The 21,342-nt window shown below is 45.2% G+C and overlaps 1 protein-coding gene across 13 annotated transcripts in view; it reads left to right on the plus strand.

Moving 5' to 3' along the window:
• TMCC1 (transmembrane and coiled-coil domain family 1) overlaps positions 1-21,342 on the plus strand; it is a 202,940-nt gene that overhangs the window by 168,846 nt on the left and 12,752 nt on the right. For 9 of the 13 annotated variants that reach the window (XM_069811722.1, XM_069811723.1, XM_069811721.1 and 6 more), the window contains one exon: positions 19,145-20,079. In XM_069811722.1, the coding sequence (XP_069667823.1) occupies positions 19,145-20,079 (935 nt within the window). Of the gene's footprint in view, positions 1-3,461; positions 3,728-4,579; positions 4,767-6,893; positions 6,978-18,015; positions 18,247-19,144; positions 20,080-21,342 lie in introns of those variants that run through there. The other 4 variants (XM_069811733.1, XM_069811734.1, XM_069811728.1 and 1 more) reach the window with 4 other exon arrangements.

Genomic DNA, 21,342 nt, shown 5'->3' on the forward strand with positions numbered 1-21,342 from the left:
TTCAAGTTGAACTCTGGCAATGTTTGCTGATTTTGATGAGCTTTGTTTTTAGTCCCTATGCTCCATGCTTAGTTGCTGACACATATATCTTTAGTTAAACTGGCAGAAAAAACACACTAGACAATACAGATTATTAATTTGAAAACTATGACAATGTTTGCAATAATTTTATTATTTTACAACTGCAAGTGGACAAAACTAATGTATGCACTGTATAGTTCACATGTATGCTGATAAATACTTATATTATGTTTAGCCTGGATATGAAAAAATATTTACAGTGTACAGTCAGGCACAAAAAGTACATGAGGAAGAAATTGATTTAACTTAAAAAGCTATGACTCCTGTGAGTATCCAAAGTTATGAAAACTAAAACCTAACATACCCATCCATGCATAAGCTGCTGTTTAAAATGTGTTGGCTGCAAAGCAAGTCCTTCTGTCTTAAGGTTTTAATAAACAATTGTTCCTTTGCTTCTCCCCTTCCTTCCTTCTCCTCAAAAATGCTTCTCCCCTTCCTTCCTTCTCCTCGTGTATGCATATAAGTGCACACACTTCCCTTCCTTCATTACTATGCATATATACATACATACGTACGTACACACACCCCCTTGCTTTCCACTTGCTCATCTCCTTCTGACCCTGCATGCAGGTGATGACTAGTTAATTGTCTGGAACTCGTTGCACACGGGGCAGTCGTTGTGTAGTGTTTCCCCGTGGACTGTGCTTCCTCCGGTGGCCAGCCTTCTGCCTTCAGCTACATCTCTCTGCTCCTTTATCCTGCGCAACTCTCTAATTCCACTTTCCTTGGAGGGGAGGGCTGAAGCTGCATCATCCATATGTAAATGTCTGATTTGCGCTTACATTTAGAAGAGATTCTCTATCTGAAGTGTTAGTCTTGAAACTATTGGGAGTGACACAGTGACAGAAGCAGGTTCCTCAGGTGGCTTTTTATAATTAACATGCATGATTTGTGAGCTGTGCACCCGTTCAAGTGCCCTCTTTGAGGACAGTCAGAGGTGGAAATTTTTCCCTCTTTGTAACTACACTTGGAAGTGTGAAAAACTTCCAGATGTGTAAAGAGACAGAAGGAGCCCTTGCATACCTGGAAGTTGATGAGTTTTTCTTGGTCTAACCCCATTTTTGGTAAGACCTGTTTTATACATACAGTTTTGCTTGAGTGTGTTTGCCCTGCATTTGTGTCTGTATATGGAGTTGAAAGAGTCCGTCACCTGTGAGAGTCTTCTAGCCTGTTCTGACATTTGTGATTGGTTTTGTCTGCATTTGATGCAGAAAAAGAGATTAAATTATTTGGGCATGACAGAAGGATGAGCTTGATCCCCCCCCCCCCCCCCCCCCATGTTGGTCATGTGATATCTCTAGATGGCTAATCTAATATTTGTAATTTGATGTGCTGATACCAAATACTGGCACTTTAACACCTTGTAGTTCGGTTCATACCACTTGCTTGGCTTTCCAGCTCTCCTACCTCTTACCTGTCATCCTTCCCTTGGAAAACCTGATTCAGAAGGTTCAAAACAGATCTTGATTTCAGGAGCCTTGCAGTTTTCCTGTACCCAGAAAGAGAGAGTGAAAGGGACGGATACTCCACCTTATTCTCCTTTTATTGAAGTGCTGTGTGCAAGTGCTAGGTTGGCCTCTTAGTAATCCTTCCTGAATCACTAAGAAGCAGGACCTGTACAAGTATAAAGCCTGTGTCTGAATGGGTATTCCAAACCCAGGATATTAATTAATGACTAGTTTCAGTACTGGATTAAAAAAAAAACAACCAAAACCCAAACAAAAAACAGACTATCATTCACTTTGCAACAGATTACTGAAGCTTGTGGTTTGTACTTGCTGCATTCAGAACTCTGCCTCTATTTCTCCAAATGTTCCTCTCCGATTTTACATAGATTTGTATTAAATGGAGTGGTCCAGTTTCTGCGACATGAGAAGGCTATGCCAGGATAAGCTCTGATAAGGGTATGGTTTTAGCACTAGCATGCAGGGTTTGAGCATGTGCTTGCTTTTCCCACTTACCTTATTGTGTATCAGTTGTACCTGGTATTCCAGTGTCTTTATGTGCAGTGGTCTCAAAAGTGACTAATGGAGTTTAGAAATCTGAACCATAAAGCTTTAGAAACAGCAATGTCCAAAGCATGACAGGACAAAGTTCACATCAGCTGGCAAACTGGATCTGATTTTTCTCTAAAACATGCCCACAGCACTGGGGGCCTCGGGTCACCTGAAGTCCTGTCAAGGGCACACTTGCTGCACTGGCAGTACTGGCGTTCACCTGCGCTCTCCCAGACACGCGGTTTCCAGGGCAGGTGGGTTAATCCTGCAGCAGGACTGAGTGCGGGGTCCTGGGGGGAGGCAGGGACAGCTGCCCTGTGCCTGGCTGTGCCCCTGCGGTGCCCAGCCCCAACCTGCGCCCTTCGCTCCTCCTTTCTGTTGAGGACTTGGAGCCAAATCAAGGGTTTCCTGCTATGGTGCTGGCCCAGTTTCCTTCTGGTAATTATAGTCTGCCTTTTTAGACTCCTCTGCCATTTCAGTTTCAGGGTTTTGTCTAACTGTTAATCTTGTGTCCTCATTTTCCCAATTTCACTGATGCAGACTGTACTGTTCAGTTGTTGCTATGAGGAGCTTGCTAACGCTGGCTTCTCTTCCCATCAGTTGGATCTACACGTCAGGTATTCAAAAGAGGCGTTTCACATATGGAATACTGTAGATGAGGGAGAGGGCATGGAGGTCACCTTTTCTCCACAGTCCAAGCACCACTTTAGGGAACAGCACAGTGAAGGAATGCTCACAACTCAGTTCTTGACTTTTTCACCAGTTTCTCACTGTCTTGCTTCATATTTCACATTACTTAAATATTTGGCAGCATTCAGATTTCCCCAAATATATGGCTCTAGCCTCTGCTGTATTTTTTCCCAAAACTTTTTGGTTTTAAGGGGTCTTGGAAAGAGTTCTCATCTTGTTATAGAGGTCATATGAGCATCTAATCTGCATAAGTTTTTAAGCTGCATCAAAGCTCATTTTCTCCCCGCCCCCCCGCCATCCCTCCTCTCTCCAGTTTTACTAAGTAACTTCAGGAAAGAAATGCTGTAGAATGCAAATGAGCTACCCATCGCTGCACCTCCCTTGCTGCTGATGCAGCTGGGGGTCTTGCTGGCAGAGGCCCTGGGAAGGTGCGGGAGACTGCCTGGAGCAGCGAAGGGCTGCGTGCCAGCGTGGGTGCTCGGTGCCCCCATGCCCTCCCTGCCGTTCTCAGTGCCGTCTCGATTTATGAGGCTTTTTCTATTCTTGGCTTGGACACCTGAGAACATCTGTGTCCCCCCACATTACTGAGGCTTGATCCCATCATATGGCTTCTGCTGTGGTAGTCGTCGTGTTCTGCTGTGCGAGGCTTTCAGAGAGCCGAGGCAAGGGTGGCAGCCCCACGGGAATCATTGCTGCAGTGAGACTTGCACAGGCTCGCTGCTAGGTTGCAACTTGCCGGAGTGGTTTGGATTTCGTTTGCATGGAAAAATAGCTGTGGATGCTCTTTTTATGATGTTTCTGTTTCTTCGTGGGTATAGCAGTCTACTTTTAACAGCACAGAACATCAGTGCACTGTTGCCGCACTTTGGGAGCGTAACAAAACTTACTGAAGAAAACATGCATTCCTCTTTGATGAGGAATGAAACTGATTTCTCTTAATGGAGGTGATATTCAGCCTGGTAGGTTGGTTTTGGTTTTACTGTTCTGTAAAGCTTGGGAAGGCTCTGTGATTATATTAAATAGACTAATGAGCATATTTTCATGTATTTTCATGGATTTGTTTGTTGCTGCATACGGTGACAGATCTGTCTGAATAGTAGTAGAATTCCTGTGAATCAAACTGAGTTGTACCCAACATAAACTGCTTCCTAAATAAGGGTAATGATGTTCTTTCTGCACAAGAAATTTCACCTCCCTTCCCTTTCACCTCTGTTAGACAGGATCTACTATCATTCCTAGATAAAAGGTCTTAGAAATCTGGAGGTTTCTCAGTATAGGTACTGTTTTTCGAGAGTGAAATCTGTCATACGAATGTAAAACAGTTCCTTGAAAAAGTGAATCATGACCCTTTTTTTTCTTTTTTAATTTCTTGTCATTGTGTTAGATTCTGATTCCAAATCTAGCATGTGCCCTGAACTTGCACAAGTATAGAAATTGTTTCAGTTTCTGTATTTAGCCTGGACAGGTTTTTTTAGTGGAGATTTCTCACTAGACTCTTGCAACAGGGTGAATGCCTTTTGGCCTGGTTCTTGCTTCTAGTTGGTCTGGAGCACTGATAAAGTCAGAAGTTATCTGGCAGACATGCAGTGCAATGCAGCCTTGTGCAATGCAGTGCAGTGCATTGTTGTAAAACTCTTCTGCATGCCCTGGATGACTGGCTGATTTCAAAGGTTTTGCAGATGTGGGGTGGGATCCTCATTGGGTATAGGTCAGTGACTAATACCAACATTTCTTTTTAAAACCCTTCTTTACAACAGCTTTGCTAGATTGAATTCTGTATGCCATTGGTTAGAGCAGTGCTTCCATCATCAGAGAATCTCAATGTCTAATATTCCCATAAGGTAATCAATTTTTAGAGACCCTCTTGCCATTTAACCCTGAGAATACCCACAGAGAAATGGTAATACAAATGTCAGTTGAATTAGATTTCTTGTAATTTCTGGTTTTTGGAATCATTTTCATGGCTCCACAGTGCAGTTTTGAACACATGGTAATATGGTAAGTTACATTGTTTTCATTTTCATTCATGTTCTGTGCAGGCTTCTGCTTCAGTTACTGCAGTAGTGCTTCCTGGGATCTGTTTACCTAACGCGCAGACCTGCTGAACAAGGAATGGCTTTGAGGCAACTTACGTTGTAGCAATGCATTACAGAATGGGACTACAAGCAGATGTTACTGATACAGCAATGCTGGTACTTGTTGCTGCATGTTCGTGCTAGGCAAAATGACAGTAAGCTCTGCACTGCAGAACCCAGATCTATACCAGAGACTGGTGCAACATATTACAATTTGGTGACTGTGTGCAGCCCAGTTGCAGAATTGCACCATGTACTGTTTTGATTGCCACCTTCCTTTTTCCTTTCCCTTCATCCTTTGCTCTTCGTGTCCTGTTCTCTAACATCACAAAATGCTTTTGTGGATGTATCTTTTAGTATCTCCACACCAACATGGCTTGTCTTCTGCATGAATCAGACTTTATTGTTCTTTTTGTATGTAATGTTTTCATTCTCAATTCCTGTTCTAAATGACCCTTACAATATACTTGCTTTTTCATCATACTGCTTTTCCAGAAATGCCATCTGACATAGCAGTATAATTTAAGACAATGGGGGTTTTAGCTGTTTTTCCTCTAACCCTAGTTCCTACAGAACACATTGTCAGGTTTTAACAACCCTTTTTTCTCTTTTCTCCTAATGAAAACTGAATTTTGCTCTTAGTAATATTTTCTTCCATGTTGCCCATGTTTTGAGTCAGTCAAGAGTTTTCTCTTCTGTTACATTGTAGAAATTTGTATTATATGAATTAACATTTCAGTGCAGAATTTCTTCACATTACCTGTGCATTACTGCAGGTTAAGAGAATGATTTAAAAAAAAAAAAAACAACCCCAAACCTACCAAACCCAACCACTGTAATGTTTGTCAGAGCCTCTAAGAATCATCTGGCTCAAAGGGACAGACAGAAAGAAAACATGGAAGGTTATGTCCTTGTATCTGTGCTGGCTGCAAACATGCTTCATGGCTAACACAGTAGGAAACTTCTAAAAGCTCACTTTCGTTCTGTTGTTTTTGCCGGTTCCTGGTATTTGAGCCTTGGGAGCACCTTGCATACTCTGAATTAATGGTTCTGAAGATCTCAAACTTAGATTGTATGTAGCTTGGCTTTGTGATCATCTATCTCTATCCTAGTGAATAATAATATTTGCTACAAACAGGAAACATCAGTGAGACAGAGGAGAAGAGCAAGGGGAGAAGCAGCCATGAGGTGAGGGTGGCTTTTTAAAAATTAGTCTGAAGGAATAGGGCTTGATGGCTTTAGGTGCTGTCAGAGCTGTCACAAACAGGGTGATGACCCTTTGCTTTACATCTTCTAAATATGATAGTAAAATGCCTTTTCTTTGACAAAGAGGTCAAGGGCGGTGGTTAAGAGGTGGTGGTTTCTTCTTGCACCAGTGACAGCTGTGGTTAAAATGTTGTTGCTGGCTCTGTTTTGTACTTGAGTCCTTCTGTGACAATTACTCTCCAATTAGTTTCAGCCTTCCAGGAGATCACATTAATCTTCTGAAAATTTTATTTAGGGATTTTTAAATAGCAGTGTTTCAGTGGTGCTGTAAATAGAGCATATAGTTTATAGGTGGATTTATGTCCTGCTGTGCATCTTTGAATCTCTGTGTTTAATTCCGCTTGAATCTTGCTACCAAGTCCATCATTTTGTGTGGGCCGAGGAATGCATATGTCGCCTTGATTCTATTGATTTCCTCCTGCTTTGGCTGTCTGTTACCCTGTACAATTTTTTTTGGCTCAAAGGTGCAGTTTTAAAAATAGTGTCATGCGTTGAACAGGGAATAGAAAGCCCTGCAGCTTTAAATCTCACAGCCCTGGCCCTTTTCTGCTCTGAAGCAGATATTCCCGGCTGGAGGAGAGGTGCATAGCCCGCCTGCGAGCTCCAAGCATAACTGTTGGGTTTGCATCAGCAGCACAGGAGCTCTGCACACAGCGATGCTTGTTTTGGCAGAGGCGTTCTGTTTGTACAGCGAGTGCCCGGAGCCCTCTCAGTCTGGCAGATGGATGGAGCCGGGTAGGCAGTGCGGGAGGCTGCCCGAGCAGTACCGAGCACTGGGGCCAGGGCTGCAGATGGCCACGCGGTGATGTTTATGTGGTGCTGCTGTACCTGCGTGTGCTGTGAAAGGGACTTCTGTGAGCCTGCGAAGGTGAGAAGATTCTGGAGCATCGCTAGAACAGCATTAGTTATCTTATTTGGCTGTTTTATTTAAATCTCCGGTAGAACTTGACCTCGTTTTGTGGCATCAGCCTTGGAAACGCTGCATTTTCCTCCAGGCACTGCTGTTGAATTTCTGTGGTTGGTTTTTTATATAGCTTTTCTTCACTTCGGAAGCTGGGAAGTATGAAAAAGGCTCCTGTCTGAGTGAGTGTTGCAGTCTGTAAATGAGATCAAACGTGGTGCTGCTTTTGGGGGTTTTCTGGTTTTGTTGTTTTGGGGTTTGGCTTGTATGATACTAGCCCCTTCTTTCATTGATCATTGTAAATGCAGCCCAATGTCAGACAGATGTTTGGATTGGTAGCTTTTTTAATGTGACCTCTTGTTTTGCTGTTTTAGCTGTGCAAAATGTGTTCTCAGGAAGTAGCAAACAAACAGCAAAATCCTATTTTTCCTCCAGGTAAAAAAAGAGTAAGAGCGTACTGCTTCCCATGGAGTCGGTGACCTTCAGAAATGAATAAGTACTTTTCTTTGGTTTCATTTAGCTGTGTAGTTAGGCATTGCCCTTTCACAAGTCTGAGTTAACAGCAAGCTCTATTCCCCCCTCCCCCCCCCCCCATTATTAAATACTGAAGAGAGACAGTAAGGGCTTTGACACTCTGATCTCCGATGCAAAATAGAAGATATTTCTCTTCAAGTTGTTGCAGTTATCTGTCCGGTGCATTGTGGCTCCAATGTTTGGAGAAAAAAGAAATACGGGATCCAGACTTTTTTTTTGCCGTTTGCCCTTGCCGTAGATGAATGCTTGCCTAGGGTTTTTATCATCTGCAGAAGACATGGTTGAGAAATTGCGTAGTGTTCTGTTTGAAGCATATATGTCTAATCACAATTATTTAATAGACTCATTGTTTTCCTTTGGGAAGATCTGGATCTCCTATACTGAGACATGTACTTTTTCTCACTGCATTCATCAGTCTTCATAATAAAAGTGACACACAGGTGGCTCTTGGGAACAGCTCTGTTAGAAATGCAGAGTTGAAGTGGTACAGACCACTGAGGTAGATAGAGGGCAGTAAGAAAGAAGGGGTTTGTTTATGTTCCACATTCCAGGTTGATAGATCTGTATGCTTTGCATCTTGGCATGTGTAACACCAGACTAATACATCACCTCTTGAGAGCTGGAGAGAGAAGTAGTGAGCATAGGATACCATGTTCTGTGCTCTCTAGATCAGATATGGGCACTTCTGCTGTCAGGATAGCCTGAGAAGCTATTTTGTGTTGTGGAGATGCTGCTGCAGTAAGATTTGTCTCTAGATGGAGTTCTGGATGAGGCTTCTTGTTTTTTACAAGAATACTGAAAGCAATATAGTGATTTCAGTATTCAGTTATTTCAGTGTTTCCTATGGATTTCTAGACAAGTGCCCTGTTGCCTTTGCTGGGTATTCGTCATCCCTTGAACTCACCTTTCTCTTTGATGTCTCATTGCTTAGTGTTTTCTTCTTCCAGGTTTCTAAAGGCACACATGCCGTGTGTCTGCAGGCCTGGGGAGTGTGCTTGTTCTTGTGCTGTAGTGACTGCCCTTGCCTACATTGCTTCTCCTTGTCCTTGACAAGCTAAGTTTGCCACTTCAAACAATCTTATGGATTTAGCTGGCACTAATGTAGGAGCACCCTGCAGCACTTGGGGCTAAACAGCAAGCTACATTTGAACAGGAAAGGAATCTCTGAAGCCAGCTCTATTGCATAGTTTTCTGGCAAGTGTAATATCAGCTGATGTACTAGGTGTATGTTACATTATAAAGGCTTCAAATAAGGGAACAATATGTCAAGAAATGCTATATAGGAATGACAAATATGTTCACAGGAAACATGAATCTTGCTGTTTTGAAATACTTATCTTTTTATATAAACTGTTGATTAGATCAACTGCTTCCAGAATGAATTTTGGTTACATTCACACTCTGTGTTGTACCTGCAGAAAATACTACAACTAAAAATAAATAAAAAGTTAAGTAAGTGCAGAAGTGCCGTTGCTGTGCTCATGTACAGGAGCCCTTTAGACTAAATACTTGGAGATGACTTGCGTGTTAAACTTCAACAGAGAAACATCTCCTGAAAAAGGGGGGAAATCCTTGCTCTCGCATGTGGCTATTCTGTGCAGAGCGATCATGCAGAGATGCTTGTTCTCCCAGACTCTGGACCCAGTTTGCTCTGTTGCTCTGCAAGTCAAATTTAACTTGCAATCTGAAAATTAAACTCTGTTCTTTACAAATGAATATGTAAGATGCAATAATGATCTATATTTATCAGATAGCACTTGAAGCATTAAACAAAAACCAAACTACTCTCTAGGAAGTGTTAACAATAATTTTGTCTCTAAGGTAATGAGATGTGATTCAGATGTACTTGGGAAAACAGAATGAGTTTAAAAAAAAAAAAATCCAAGAAAAAAACCCTGCAAAAAACCCCTGTCATTTTACATAGTCGCTTTCTGATAAAAGCTTATATCAACTTGTTTCCAAATCCACCCTCTCCTCCCAGTTCCTATACTTAATTTTTGTTTAGCTTTACCTCATTTCCTATCCTTATTATTGTAACTTCTGGACTGATTGGCAGTCCCTCCTTGATTAAAAGTCTGCAGCTGCTAAAATAAACATCCATGAATGTTATTTTGGCCATATCTTTTGCTGTGTCATCCTTTTTCGTCTCAAAAATCAAGTGCCTGCAAGCCCTTGTGTATAATTCAGTTTTCCTATCTTTCCATTCAGATTGTTGCATTCATTCCCTTGGACTTGCTGTACCCATAATGTTGGTGTTACTGCCCCATTTATTCAACCAGCACCGCTGATTTTCTTCTTGACTAGTCTGTAGCTTTCGAAAACCATTACTGAATTGGACCACCAAGCCTTACTCTTTTGCATTCAAAAATATCTTTTCTCAAGATTTCAGAAGTTTGAGGTCAAGAAGGCAAGGTCTTTGGCAGCAGTTGGGTTTTTAAAAAGAATTAAAGGGTCCATAGCCATCATCTTCAAGGGAGATGTTACACTGCGTTTTGTCAGTCCCCTTCTGTCTCCAGCATGTAAATAAATACTTGCAGGCAGAGCTGGTGCCTGATCCTGTGTGTCTCCATCCCATTTGAGGAAACAGCTTGTGTAATGTTCTTTGCCTCAGCCCACCATTCCTGGCTGATGGGCAGTCAGGGATGCATGTGTGTGAACCGCAGGTGGGAAAGGTGTTAAGTCAGCTTTGTAGCTTCAGTTACCTCCTAACCAGTTAGTAAGTTGATAGCATTTGCTTCCTGAGAGGCATGGTGCTCCAGGCAAGTAGATGCAAATGGGAAACGTGTAAAGCCCGCTGAGCTCTGCCGCACTGGAAGCGCTGTGCTGCAGGGAACGCCCATGACCAGCAATTGTACTGTACTAACAGAGACTTTCCTGAAGCTCCCCTCTGGAGTAGGTTAAGTTGGTTGTGACGGATGCTGTGTGCCATTCTTTCTGATACAGCAAGTACGATGTCACGTGGCAGCAGCATCTTCCACTGTTTCCCTGCCCCCAGTGACTGCTGAAGTTGAAATAGCGGTCTCCTTCAGGGATTTCTGCTGCTGACAGATAGGAGGACAATACAGCTGGTTGCTTTATAGCTAAACTCTGTTTCTGACACTTGAAGCAGCATATGAAGTCACATCTCCATTTCACATTGAATTAGGTGACAAGGCCATGGGAGAGTCACGCTGCAGCTGGCTTTACCAGATACCAAGTTGTGGACGAGGGTTTGTATGTGTACCTTGGGCCATAGCTTGATGTATGTTCTTTCTGGCTCCAGCACCACCTTAAGCTGTCCCAGGTCACTTCTCCCTCCTGTAGTGTTCCTGCAGTCCTGCTGGTACTCAGCGTGTGGATCCTTATGGTGAACCAGGTTTGGGAACCTAGTAAGACTAAAAACGTCTCCAAGTTCCTTATCGCTGGGTCCGTCCCCAGGTTAGCTGGCATCTCAGCCCCATGGGGAGTTTTTGTTCTTTCTGTCCCCCTCCTATGCTAATACAAAGTTAGGCAAGGAGCTGCTTAACTTGGCACCCACACCAAAGAAAGGGAATGCTAAATTGTAGGCAAGTCTCTGAAGCATCTTGTAAAGTGTTGCTCTGTTGCGGTTGCTGACTAGCCCTTCTGTCCCTTCTTAGGTATCTGCTATCTCTTCCCCTTTCTGCAGAGTGAGGACACGCTGGCCGTGTGGGAATGCTGGGACCCATGTGCATGGCTCTGAGTTGGCAGATGTAACATGAGTGCACACGTGCTGTAGTAATCATTGCTCATGATTGTTTAATTACTGTGAGTAAGGTATAAAGCCATTTCCTCTTGGTGTTGGTTCCCTGCTCTAGCTGTTATCTTAGGCAGGCAAAGGGATTGTACTAGAATTTTTTTATTATTATTTTTTTCAGGGTCACTTTTCATTTTTGTTTTCTCATGGTGTTTTTTTCCATAATCAGGATGATCTTCCTACCATTTTGAGGGTTAATTGCCCTTAGGCAAGAGCTGTTTGTCTCTTTTAGAAACCCCAATTATAATCTAACCAATGAGCTGTACTATGAAAAACACACAGCAAGACTTCCTTGAGCAGTCCATCTGTGTGTATGCTTTCCTTAGCCAGTTTTGGTTTTGATTTGGATTCAGGAGCGTAATAGGGGCAGCTCAAAACAGTTGCTGGCAATGATGACCGGCAGTTTCTGTGGGTAAGTAGATGCAAGCCTGTTAAAATGCAAAGCTGCTATAGTTTCTGAAGATTCAATCGGCCAATAAAATTTTGCAGGATAACCGCACAGTGTGTCATGAAGAATCACACTGGACCTGTTCTTTGTTTTTCTTTTGTATTCTTCTTGGCGGTAAAGCTAAGGTAGATGTTACGTAGTGCAGGAGCATGTATGCGCAATGGGCACTTGCTGAGGGAAGGTGGAAGGTGGATTCTTAAATGAATCCACACGTGAGTGGACAGTTGTGTTTGTAGGGATGGTTCAGTGCAGCAGTATTTGGATCTTCTGTCTGTATTTAATCAAGAGGTGAATGAACAGAAATCTTTTCCTTACATATGCTATTACACAAGATTTGCAATGACATAAACATGCAATTTGAAATAAATAGTGAACCAAAGAGTTGGTAGTATCAAATGTGTGGCAGTGTTGCAGCACACAGATAGATGAAAAGGGTTACAGGTCCAAGTTTTCATTACAGACATCCACAAATGTAATATGTGGGTGTGGAATCTCTGTTCTTGGAGATGCTCAAAAGCTGCCTGGACATGGTCCTGGGCAGCTGGCTCTAGGTGGCCCTGCCTGAGCAGGGGGGTTGGACCAGATACCTCCAGAGGTCCCTTCCAACCTCAACCAGTCTGTGATTCTGTAACATCCTTTAAAAAGCAAAGCATTAGAAAAAGCTCTCTCAACTGCAGGTCATAAATAGCTTATTGCATCACCCAGGTAGGTCAGGCAGAGTAATCTGTATTACTTTTTTTGTTTACTTTGGGCCCCACGATACATTTTGCAATATGCTATGTCTTTATCAGATCCAGTAGGGACACTACAGGCTGTCTGCTCACGGGACAGACGGTAGGGTTGATACCACCTTGACTCAGATGTTTAAAGAGCCATGTGCTGCAGGTGTCATGCAGGGAGGTGACCTCTGGCTGTCAATCGCATTTAATTGAATATGCTGAAGATACCTCATAGTAATTTGTGATGTTTAAACATCTCTTCATTGTACCTCACAGGGATTCTGTGTATGGGTTCATACAAGTGTGCATTTAGATGGTTTAATGCAGATCTGTAATGATACAGTACGTTTTTTGCACTGTACAAATACTGAAGGGGAGAGAAATGAGGAAAAATACGGGGCCAAATGAGAAATTACAGTGTAATTACAAGACACTGAGCCTAACGGCCCTACCTCTGTATCGAGAGTTGTGATTTTTCTGCAGCCATAGGTTGTTGGGCTCTCAGTTTCATACCTCTTAAAAAGACAGCTCCTCTTGAAGTGCAGGACTGGTGGAACTAATGTGAATTTGGGGTTGTTACTAATTCAGTGGAAACTGCAGCAGTATCCATCCAAAAGATTGATTCTGCTTCATGTGACTCATGGTTTGTTGAACAGATGTTTGTGTACTAGTGCTTTAAGTCACCCCTGCATGAAAGCAGTAAAAGGTATTCTCCTTAAGCCTCCTTTGACTCCTCAAAATAATAAATATTGCCAAGAACATGTGGGTATGGAAACAAGAAAATAAAAGGTAAATTTGAGAGTCATGCATATTAAGTAATCTCAAGTTCTTTTTCTACAGCTCTCTTCCTACTCACAGAATTTCTTGAATCTAAAGAGACTTGATCCTGAACATTGTCAGGATACACTTTCTCTAAATCTTTACTTAGTACAGTTTGCCATCTTTTTGCTTTTAGAGGGAAATATAATATACAGTATTCCATGTCGACAAATATACAGGAATAAGTCCATTGGAAATGTGAGAATTTACCAAGGTCCATTCACCCAGCTATAGTTTGCAGCAAAGCAAGTAAAAAAAATCCTTTTCCTTGGCATTTGGTTTCTCCATCAGCAGCAGACCATAGGCAACTGGTCAAGTAAAATATTTTCCAAAATAATTTTGATCTTATCTTTATAGTAGTACTGTCCATTTTCAAACCCCACTTTTTTTTGTGGGTTTTGGTTGGTCTTTGCTTTGTTTTCTGCAAAGAACTTTCTCAAGCACTTCTATTTTTCACTGTTTTGTTTATTTGCCTTAATTTGTGGTGCCCCCCCCCCCCCCCCCCCCCCCAAATCATATAAAGGTTAAAGAATTCTCAGTCATGGGTTTCTCTAGGTTTGCTTTATTAACAACTCAGAGTTGGGCCACCACCGCAGCGAATGGCAACCCTCCAAAAATTTCTCAGTCTTATATACCTTTTTACCACCCATTATCCTAGTCCAAAGTCTTTGTAATTTTCCAGTTGATCTTGGTTCCCATATCGTTATCATTCATCAACTTATCTCATCAATTCTTCTCTTGTTCTGTCCAGTCATCATCCTATGAGTTTCAAAGTCTGTCTTGGGTCAGTCATCTTCTCATCCCCTTTATCTTGAAGTCTCATACCTACACAATTCTGAGAAAATGTCTCTGGTTGTTCCATTAACTATTTCATATTTATCTTTGTAAGTTCTACATATTTTAATCACTCCCCAGCTAAGCACCTGTATCTTGCTGATTTCTCATCTTTTGTTTGATCTGTCTCTACTGATTAACTTGACTGAGTTTTAATCTGGTCCTGGATTGGGACTATACAGGGGGGCAGGCTGAAAACGCTGTTCATGACCTGTTGAGCAGCTCTGTTGCCATTAATAACCTTAACCCATTCTATATTAATTTCTAACAGTCTTATAGTCCTAAATTTTCCAAAATCTTCTACAAAAGGTATCTTAAAATAATTTGTCAGTTTGGAATTCAGAGCCACTGCTGAGCAGATGGGGGCAGGAATTAAATAATTCTGTATCCAGCTGAAAGTGTAAGGAGACTTCAGGGCAGTGAAAAGTAATTACCTATATCGAGCATTCAGTTAATAGTTCTAATAAATACAGGGAATGTCCTGGGCATAGAAAGAGCGAGCACTCAGGCCCTCACTTTGTGTCTCGGATCAGAGAGGGCACTCGGTGTACCCCTGTGTCTCTGAGGGCTCGGGATGTGCTGGTTGGCAGGATGCATGCTCCGCAGCATGGAGCTGGTCCCAGCCTCACAGGGGTCCAATGGAGTGGGGGGCCGACAGGTGCCCGTGTTGCTGCAACTCTGCAGACATGGTCAGACATGAAGGACTCTCCTTTTTTCTGCCCTCTAATTTGTATTCCCCGCAAGGTGTTACTTAGACATCTTATTTACTAATGAACTAACTGTCTTGTGTCTGTCATCAGAGTCCGCAGGTCTCCAGTCCTGCGTGTGCCTGAGGCAGGAGACCATCTGCCCACCCGATGCGAATGGTTGGCCTGAGTTGCCGTGGTCCCTGCACCTGCAGCGCGCTGGCTTGGCCAGCCTCATGCTAACGATGCTGTTAATGAGGCGTATTTCCAAACACAAAGTCTAAAACTTATGACTTTCTATGAGTCTCCGAGATTCTTCTGCCTGTATCGCTTTACTGCCTTCAGCACAGTGGGGAGAAGAAAACAAAACAACTTCTGAATTTTTCCGTGATAAGTTTTCGCTACCACTCAGGGTGCTCAGTCACCAGGAAGCGTGACTAATCCGGGCATCTTGGGCACTGTTAGCTGCCTTCCGGGGCTGCTCTCTGCAGTTTTCATTCTCAGCTCCCTTGTCTCACCTTGCCCTATATATTTTTATTCCAAGTAACATGATGGTTTTCAGTCACATTTTTAAAGCTCCAAATAAGGGAGGAGGAAGCAGGAGCTGAGCAATGTCCTTACAGTAGGCTTGCTCTGAATTTTGCTGTTTGCTTAAGCTAACTGCCCTGCTTGTTTAAAAAAATCAGTCGTCTTGGTGAATGACTCTGTGGTATGTGCATTTACTGAAGTAGTTTTGAAAGAAGGGTGAAACACCTTTAAAGGAACTATTGTTTCGTCTTCAGCAACACCAAAAGGCAAAATCATAGGTTCTTTTTGGGTTGTGTGTTGAGGAATAGATACATAGAAATATTTTTACCAGGGGAAAGCCTGACAGTGTTGAAAGTGCTAGGAATTTGGTAGGATCTTGAGGGGGAGAAAGCCTAAGGTCCTCACATGATTTCATTTGGTTCATGGCATAACGCCAAAGCAGTCTTCAGTATACCTCCTGGTAGGAGGTCATGCAAGTCCACTCTATCTGACTGAGTCAATATACTGGAAAATTGTATTGCAGGGGAGATAGACTAATTGAATTGTAATCCCTCTTTTTATACAAGCATTGACCGTTACAGTATTTAAATTACCAGCATCTTTTCAGGACAGATTGCTGGTCATCTTAAATCAACAAGTCACCAGCTTCTCCCAGGGACCCAGTTTGTGCTGAGTCTTCCCTTTCTAAAGCCTTGTCAGTACGGAGAAAGTACTTAAATTATCTCCATTCTGTTCCAGAATAGCACTTTGTACGGCCGTTTGCTTTTTAGTTGGAAAAAACCACCCTTCTTGTTATTCCACAATAATATCCACACAGCTGGTAATTATAAAGTATTTAATCCCAACATGGTTTATTCTACTATAGCTGTTCGGTTTATTTTCTGTCACAGGTATAGGAAGATAACCTGAGGAGGTAGGCTGAAGTCAATTGACTTTAAAAGGGGGGAAGAGAAAGTTTCTACAAAATTTTTCTCTCACAAAACTCGTGTCTGAGAGGAATAGTGTACTATTAGTGTAATTTATAGTAATGATACACACACACACACAAATTAGACCCAACTGGGAGTAAATTAAGCCGATAGAAACTCTTTATTGCGAAGTAATGTTGAAGTCCCATTAGTTCTACGACACTGAAATGTGCAAGCTTCAGCTCAGAGCGAATCTGTGCTGTGGAAGAGCTGACAGCCCAATATGATCGACAGTTGTTTGGTTCTGGGATGCGGGGTCAGTCCCACTCTAGCTCACCTTTACCACTGCCCAGTGCAAAAGTATTTGTTTATGAAAAAAAAAGTTATTTCAAATTGCTTTCTGAAAAAATTGCATTAGATTTGTGGCTCTTTCTTTTTTTCATCTGCCATTAATACTGCCTTCCCCTGGAGTAGATGCAGATCATTACAAATGGATTGATGGGGTTCTCTTTGAGAAGCTAGCTTGTTTTGTAAGGCAATTAAGAGGAGTAATAAGATTGTATCAGTGTGTTGAATAGAAAAGTCTACGCTGTGCTGCTTTACGGGTTATGGCAAGTTGGCAAAGCAGTAAATCGAGCTGCGTGCTATTACACGAGGGAACTGTGGACAAGGAACTAAGCAGTTATGCCACAGGGAGGTGGTTGACACCCTCTGGGTCAGGCATGCCCTGCACACGCACGCAGGGTCTTTGTTTCGTTCTACATGGTACGAAGAAATCAGATCAGTGACAGTCCTAGGAAAATCTTAATGACATAAGAAATTCCAGGAAGAGGTATCTTACCGAACGTGTACTACTTTGAAATAAGCGCATCCCTAGATCTCAGAGACAGCAAACGTGATAGCAAACAGGGACCTCAGGGTAAAGCTGCTGGGAAGGAGCCTTGCTGACCCTGCTCGGTGCTCGCCAGTGTTGCAGCCGCACTGCCTGTCTACTGCAGGGTGTTAATTTTGTTGCATTAAGTGTAGAATGTCGAAGCTGGAGAGGGGGATACAGTTAACTCTAACAGCGTGTTTTGTTTTGTGAAGTATGTATTCACAAGACAAATACGGAAACGTGTTCTGCGTCTGGGGAGTAAGTGGTGAGTTAGCTGGTAGCTGTCGCAGTAATCTGGGCTGCTGCCCGGTGTTTAAACTGAGCTGCGGGCTCCGGGGAGAAGCAGCAACACGCCCATTAAAGCTGGTTTGCCCCGAGCGTGGGGCGCCGATCGCGGATCACGGCCCGTTGACCGGAGGGCTGCTGGCGGCCCCTGCCGAGGCCGGCTTTCCGTCGGACAGGGAGGGCACCGGCACCGGGCGGCACGGCCGGGCCCTGCCCTTCGCCACGCTGCGGGCCCTCGTCCGTGGCGGGGGTGGCGTGATGGGGAGGCCCAGCGGTTTGTAACGATCGAGGCTGGAGAGTGCGCGGGGGAGCGGGGGACGAGCCCCCGCCCCGCCCGGCCCTGCCGGGGCGGGGAGGCGCTGCCCGCCCTTGCCGCACGCCTCGCCGCCGGCGGCTGGCGGCAGCCGGGCTCTGTCTCCCCGCGGGCCCCGCTCGGAAGCCCCTCTCAGCGCTCGGGCGCTCCCGGGCGCCTGCTGCCGCCGCCGCCGCCGCCGGTCACTCTCCGACGCGCCCCGCCCCGCCCCGCCGTCGGCGTTTGCCCGGCCGAGCAGGGCCGGGCGGAGGCCGTTCCGGGCCGCGGTTGCCGGCCGCAGGGCGGGACGGGGACCCACGGGACGGGGCGGGCTGCCGCCGGGCGCGGAAAGCGCCGCCCTCCCGGGACGGGGCGCCCGTCGTGGGGCCGGGGCCGCTCTGCCCCGAGGCGGCCCCGCCGCGGGGCGGGCGCTGCGCCTTTAAGGGGCGGGGCCGGGCCCAGGTAGGGCGCGGCGCGGCGGCGGCGGCGCAGCCATGCGGGCGGCCGGCGGGAGCCATGCACTGGGAGCGGGCGCTGCTGCTCCGCCGGGCCAAGGTACCGCGGGGCGCGGCGGGGCGGGGGGGGGCCCGCGGGCTCTCCTCGGCCGGAGGACCCGCCGCGGCAGCGGCCCCGGGGCCGAGCGGGCTGGCCCCGGGCGTTAAAAGCGCACCTGGCCGGAGGAAGGAGAGTGTCGGGGTGCGGCTGAACCGCCCGGTCCTTCCGTCCAGCCGGGGGAGAGACATCGGCGTTCGCTGCGGTTACCTGGCGTGGTTCGTTTGCGCTGAAATAGCGTTTCACGTTCCTTTTTTTTTTTTTTTTCCCGGCTAAAAATGGGGTTTGTCCTCTGAAACTTGCTGGCTCTTTTCCTTCCGCCTGGAGGCACCTGCCCGGGGGTTCGTCGCTCACAGCAGGCGCTGCGGGCCTGCCTGCGTGAGGCAGGGTGCGAGTTCGGAGGGCTCGCTCCTTATTCCAGCACTGGCCTTAGATCTCTTGTTTTCTGGTGAGCTTTGTCACGGCTCGCTGTCATGCAGACAGGTGAAGCGCTGGGAGTAACCTGGGTTTGCTCTGTGCTTCATCTGCTTGGCTTTTGCTCTTTCACAGTTACGTTCTCCATCTCATTACTTGCCAGCGGATAGAGCTGCTGGCCTTATACCAGAGAGCTCAGCCTGCCAAACCTGGGTGCCCTGTCTCGCTTCGTGCTTGAGTTTTTGGTTGTTTGAGCCATCAAGTCAGCTTAAGTATGAGGGGTTTTGCTTTTTTTTCTCAGTTTTTACTAGACCTCTGTAAAGCACAGGGAGCTCAACTGATTGATACTATACCCTGGCCAGCTGAAAAAAAAGGTGCATTTTTGCAGAATTACATCCAATTGTCAAGTTGGTTGTCACAAAGAAGAAAGGTTTTCTATTAGCGTAGCTGGTGATTAGTGCTTATATTTCTCTCTCTCCTTGCCTAGATCGAGCGACTGGAAGTCAGCAGCTTAGCGCAGACCTCCAGTGCCGTGGCCTCGAGCACTGATGGCAGCATCAATGCAGACTCTGTTGATGGGACCCCAGATCCTCAGCGTACAAAAGTGGCTATCACACACCTGCAACAGAAGATACTGAAGCTGACCGAGCAGATCAAAATCGAACAAACAGCCCGTGATGATAATGTGGCAGAGTACCTGAAACTGGCCAACAATGCAGACAAGCAACAGAGTGCCCGCATTAAGCAAGTGTTTGAGAAGAAGAATCAAAAGTCAGCCCAGACCATCTTGCAGCTGCAGAAGAAACTAGAACATTACCATCGAAAGCTGCGAGAGATCGAACAGAATGGGATCCCTCGGCAGCCAAAGGATGTCTTCAGGGATATGCATCAGGGTTTGAAAGATGTTGGAGCAAAAGTCACTGGCTTCAGTGAGGGAGTAGTAGACAGTGTAAAAGGTGGGCTTTCCAGTTTCTCCCAAGCCACACATTCAGCAGCTGGAGCTGTGGTTTCCAAACCCCGGGAGATTGCCTCCCTCATAAGGAACAAGTTTGGGAGTGCAGACAACATTGCTAATCTGAAAGACTCCTTAGAGGAAGGGCAGGAAGATGGGACAGGAGGCAAGGCTCTAGGTGTTATTCAGAACTTTCAGTCAAGCCCAAAATATGGCAGTGAAGAGGACTGCTCTAGTGCCACGTCAGGCTCAGTGGGAGCCAACAGCACAACAGGGGGCCCTGTGGGAGCTTCTAGCTCCAAAACAAACACTCTGGATATGCAGAGCTCAGGGTTTGATGCAATACTGCATGAGATTCAAGAAATTCGAGAGACACAGGCAAGACTGGAAGAATCATTTGAGGACCTTAAGGTTCGCTATCAGAGGGATTATTCATTAATAATGCAGACTCTGCAGGAGGAGCGGTACAGGTATGTACTTTTGTACTTTGTTTCAGAATTAAATACTGTGAGTTGCAGAGTACCAAAGTCCTGGATAGTGCTACTCAGCAGGCTGTTCCCAGCAGGGTGATTCAGAGGGGAACATATGCGGTCTTCGCAGGATTTCACCCTCCCAGCTTTGTCTTTTGTAAATATTGTTATCTTGCTCATCTCCCTTTCTGTACAAGAAAGAAATACCAAGGAAAGAGGTTATTTCATAGCGTTTTCAAGATAAAAAGTCAAGCCAAAGAGGTTTAGAAAGGTGTCCCAAAAGACCAGGAGTACATTGGTGCAGTTACTGTTATCCAGACGGTGCTTTGCCCTGCAAAAATCCTGCAAAGGTTTGGGTCAAGGCAAGAGACAGGGAACTATGTGCGGACAGTATCCTGACCCTGCCTCCTCCAACACTCAGATCCATATCTACCAGAGAAAGAAATATCTAGCTTTCTTAGGGCTCTCCAAAAAGATGTGATCTTGCCCATGTGTCAAAACTAGGATATCCCCTTCCCTTCTCCACTCAGGCCCACAGTAGCAGGGTTCAATGAAATGAAGTTAAATTAAACGTCAGGTATTGGCAGTGCTCTTGTCATGGAGGTCACGTGGCTCTGGAATTGGGTAACCCATGTTTCCATCAGCCTTCCACTCGCTGGAAGGAATGGAAAGGCGGAGGAGTTGCTGCAGTACCGCCAATCCCTGATCAGGTCACAGAGGAGAGGTGACAGTGGCTTCAGGGGGGTAGCCCAACAGTGTGGTGTGGCAGCCAGCTTCTCCCTCTACCCCGAGGCTACCCCCACCTCCCCTCCAGGAGAGCAATGCAAGGAGAGGTGCTGAGAGAATCCGTGCTGGGTGGGAGAGAGTTCTCAGCAGGCTACCCTCTGCTGTCCAGCGGAACATCTTGCGTCCTCCCCGTCACATGCTGGGAACAAGGGCTCATTCCCAAGCTCTGGAGGGAAGAGTTACCAGCTGCCCTTCTGCAGCCATTCAGGACGCTTCAGTCTAAATCAACAGGGTTCTTAAACTGCGCTTTTTAAGCTTTAAATAACAAATGAAGGGGTCCAGGTCCTCATTCTGATGAAGGACAGCAGGCTTTTGTAATGAGGTTGCTTATGGCCTTTGTCACTTCAGCCAGGCTGTGAAGCACAACCTGTGAGGCTCAGCAGAGCTGCTGGGTGTGGGGACAGGCTTTCTGAAGTACCACTTGCTGTGTTGGTTTGCGCAGTACAACATGGAGTTGCCCTACAGCTCTTTAGACAT

The sequence above is a fragment of the Haliaeetus albicilla genome, chromosome 24 (assembly GCF_947461875.1).
Source record: "Haliaeetus albicilla chromosome 24, bHalAlb1.1, whole genome shotgun sequence".
Classification (NCBI taxonomy): Eukaryota; Metazoa; Chordata; class Aves; order Accipitriformes; family Accipitridae; genus Haliaeetus; species Haliaeetus albicilla.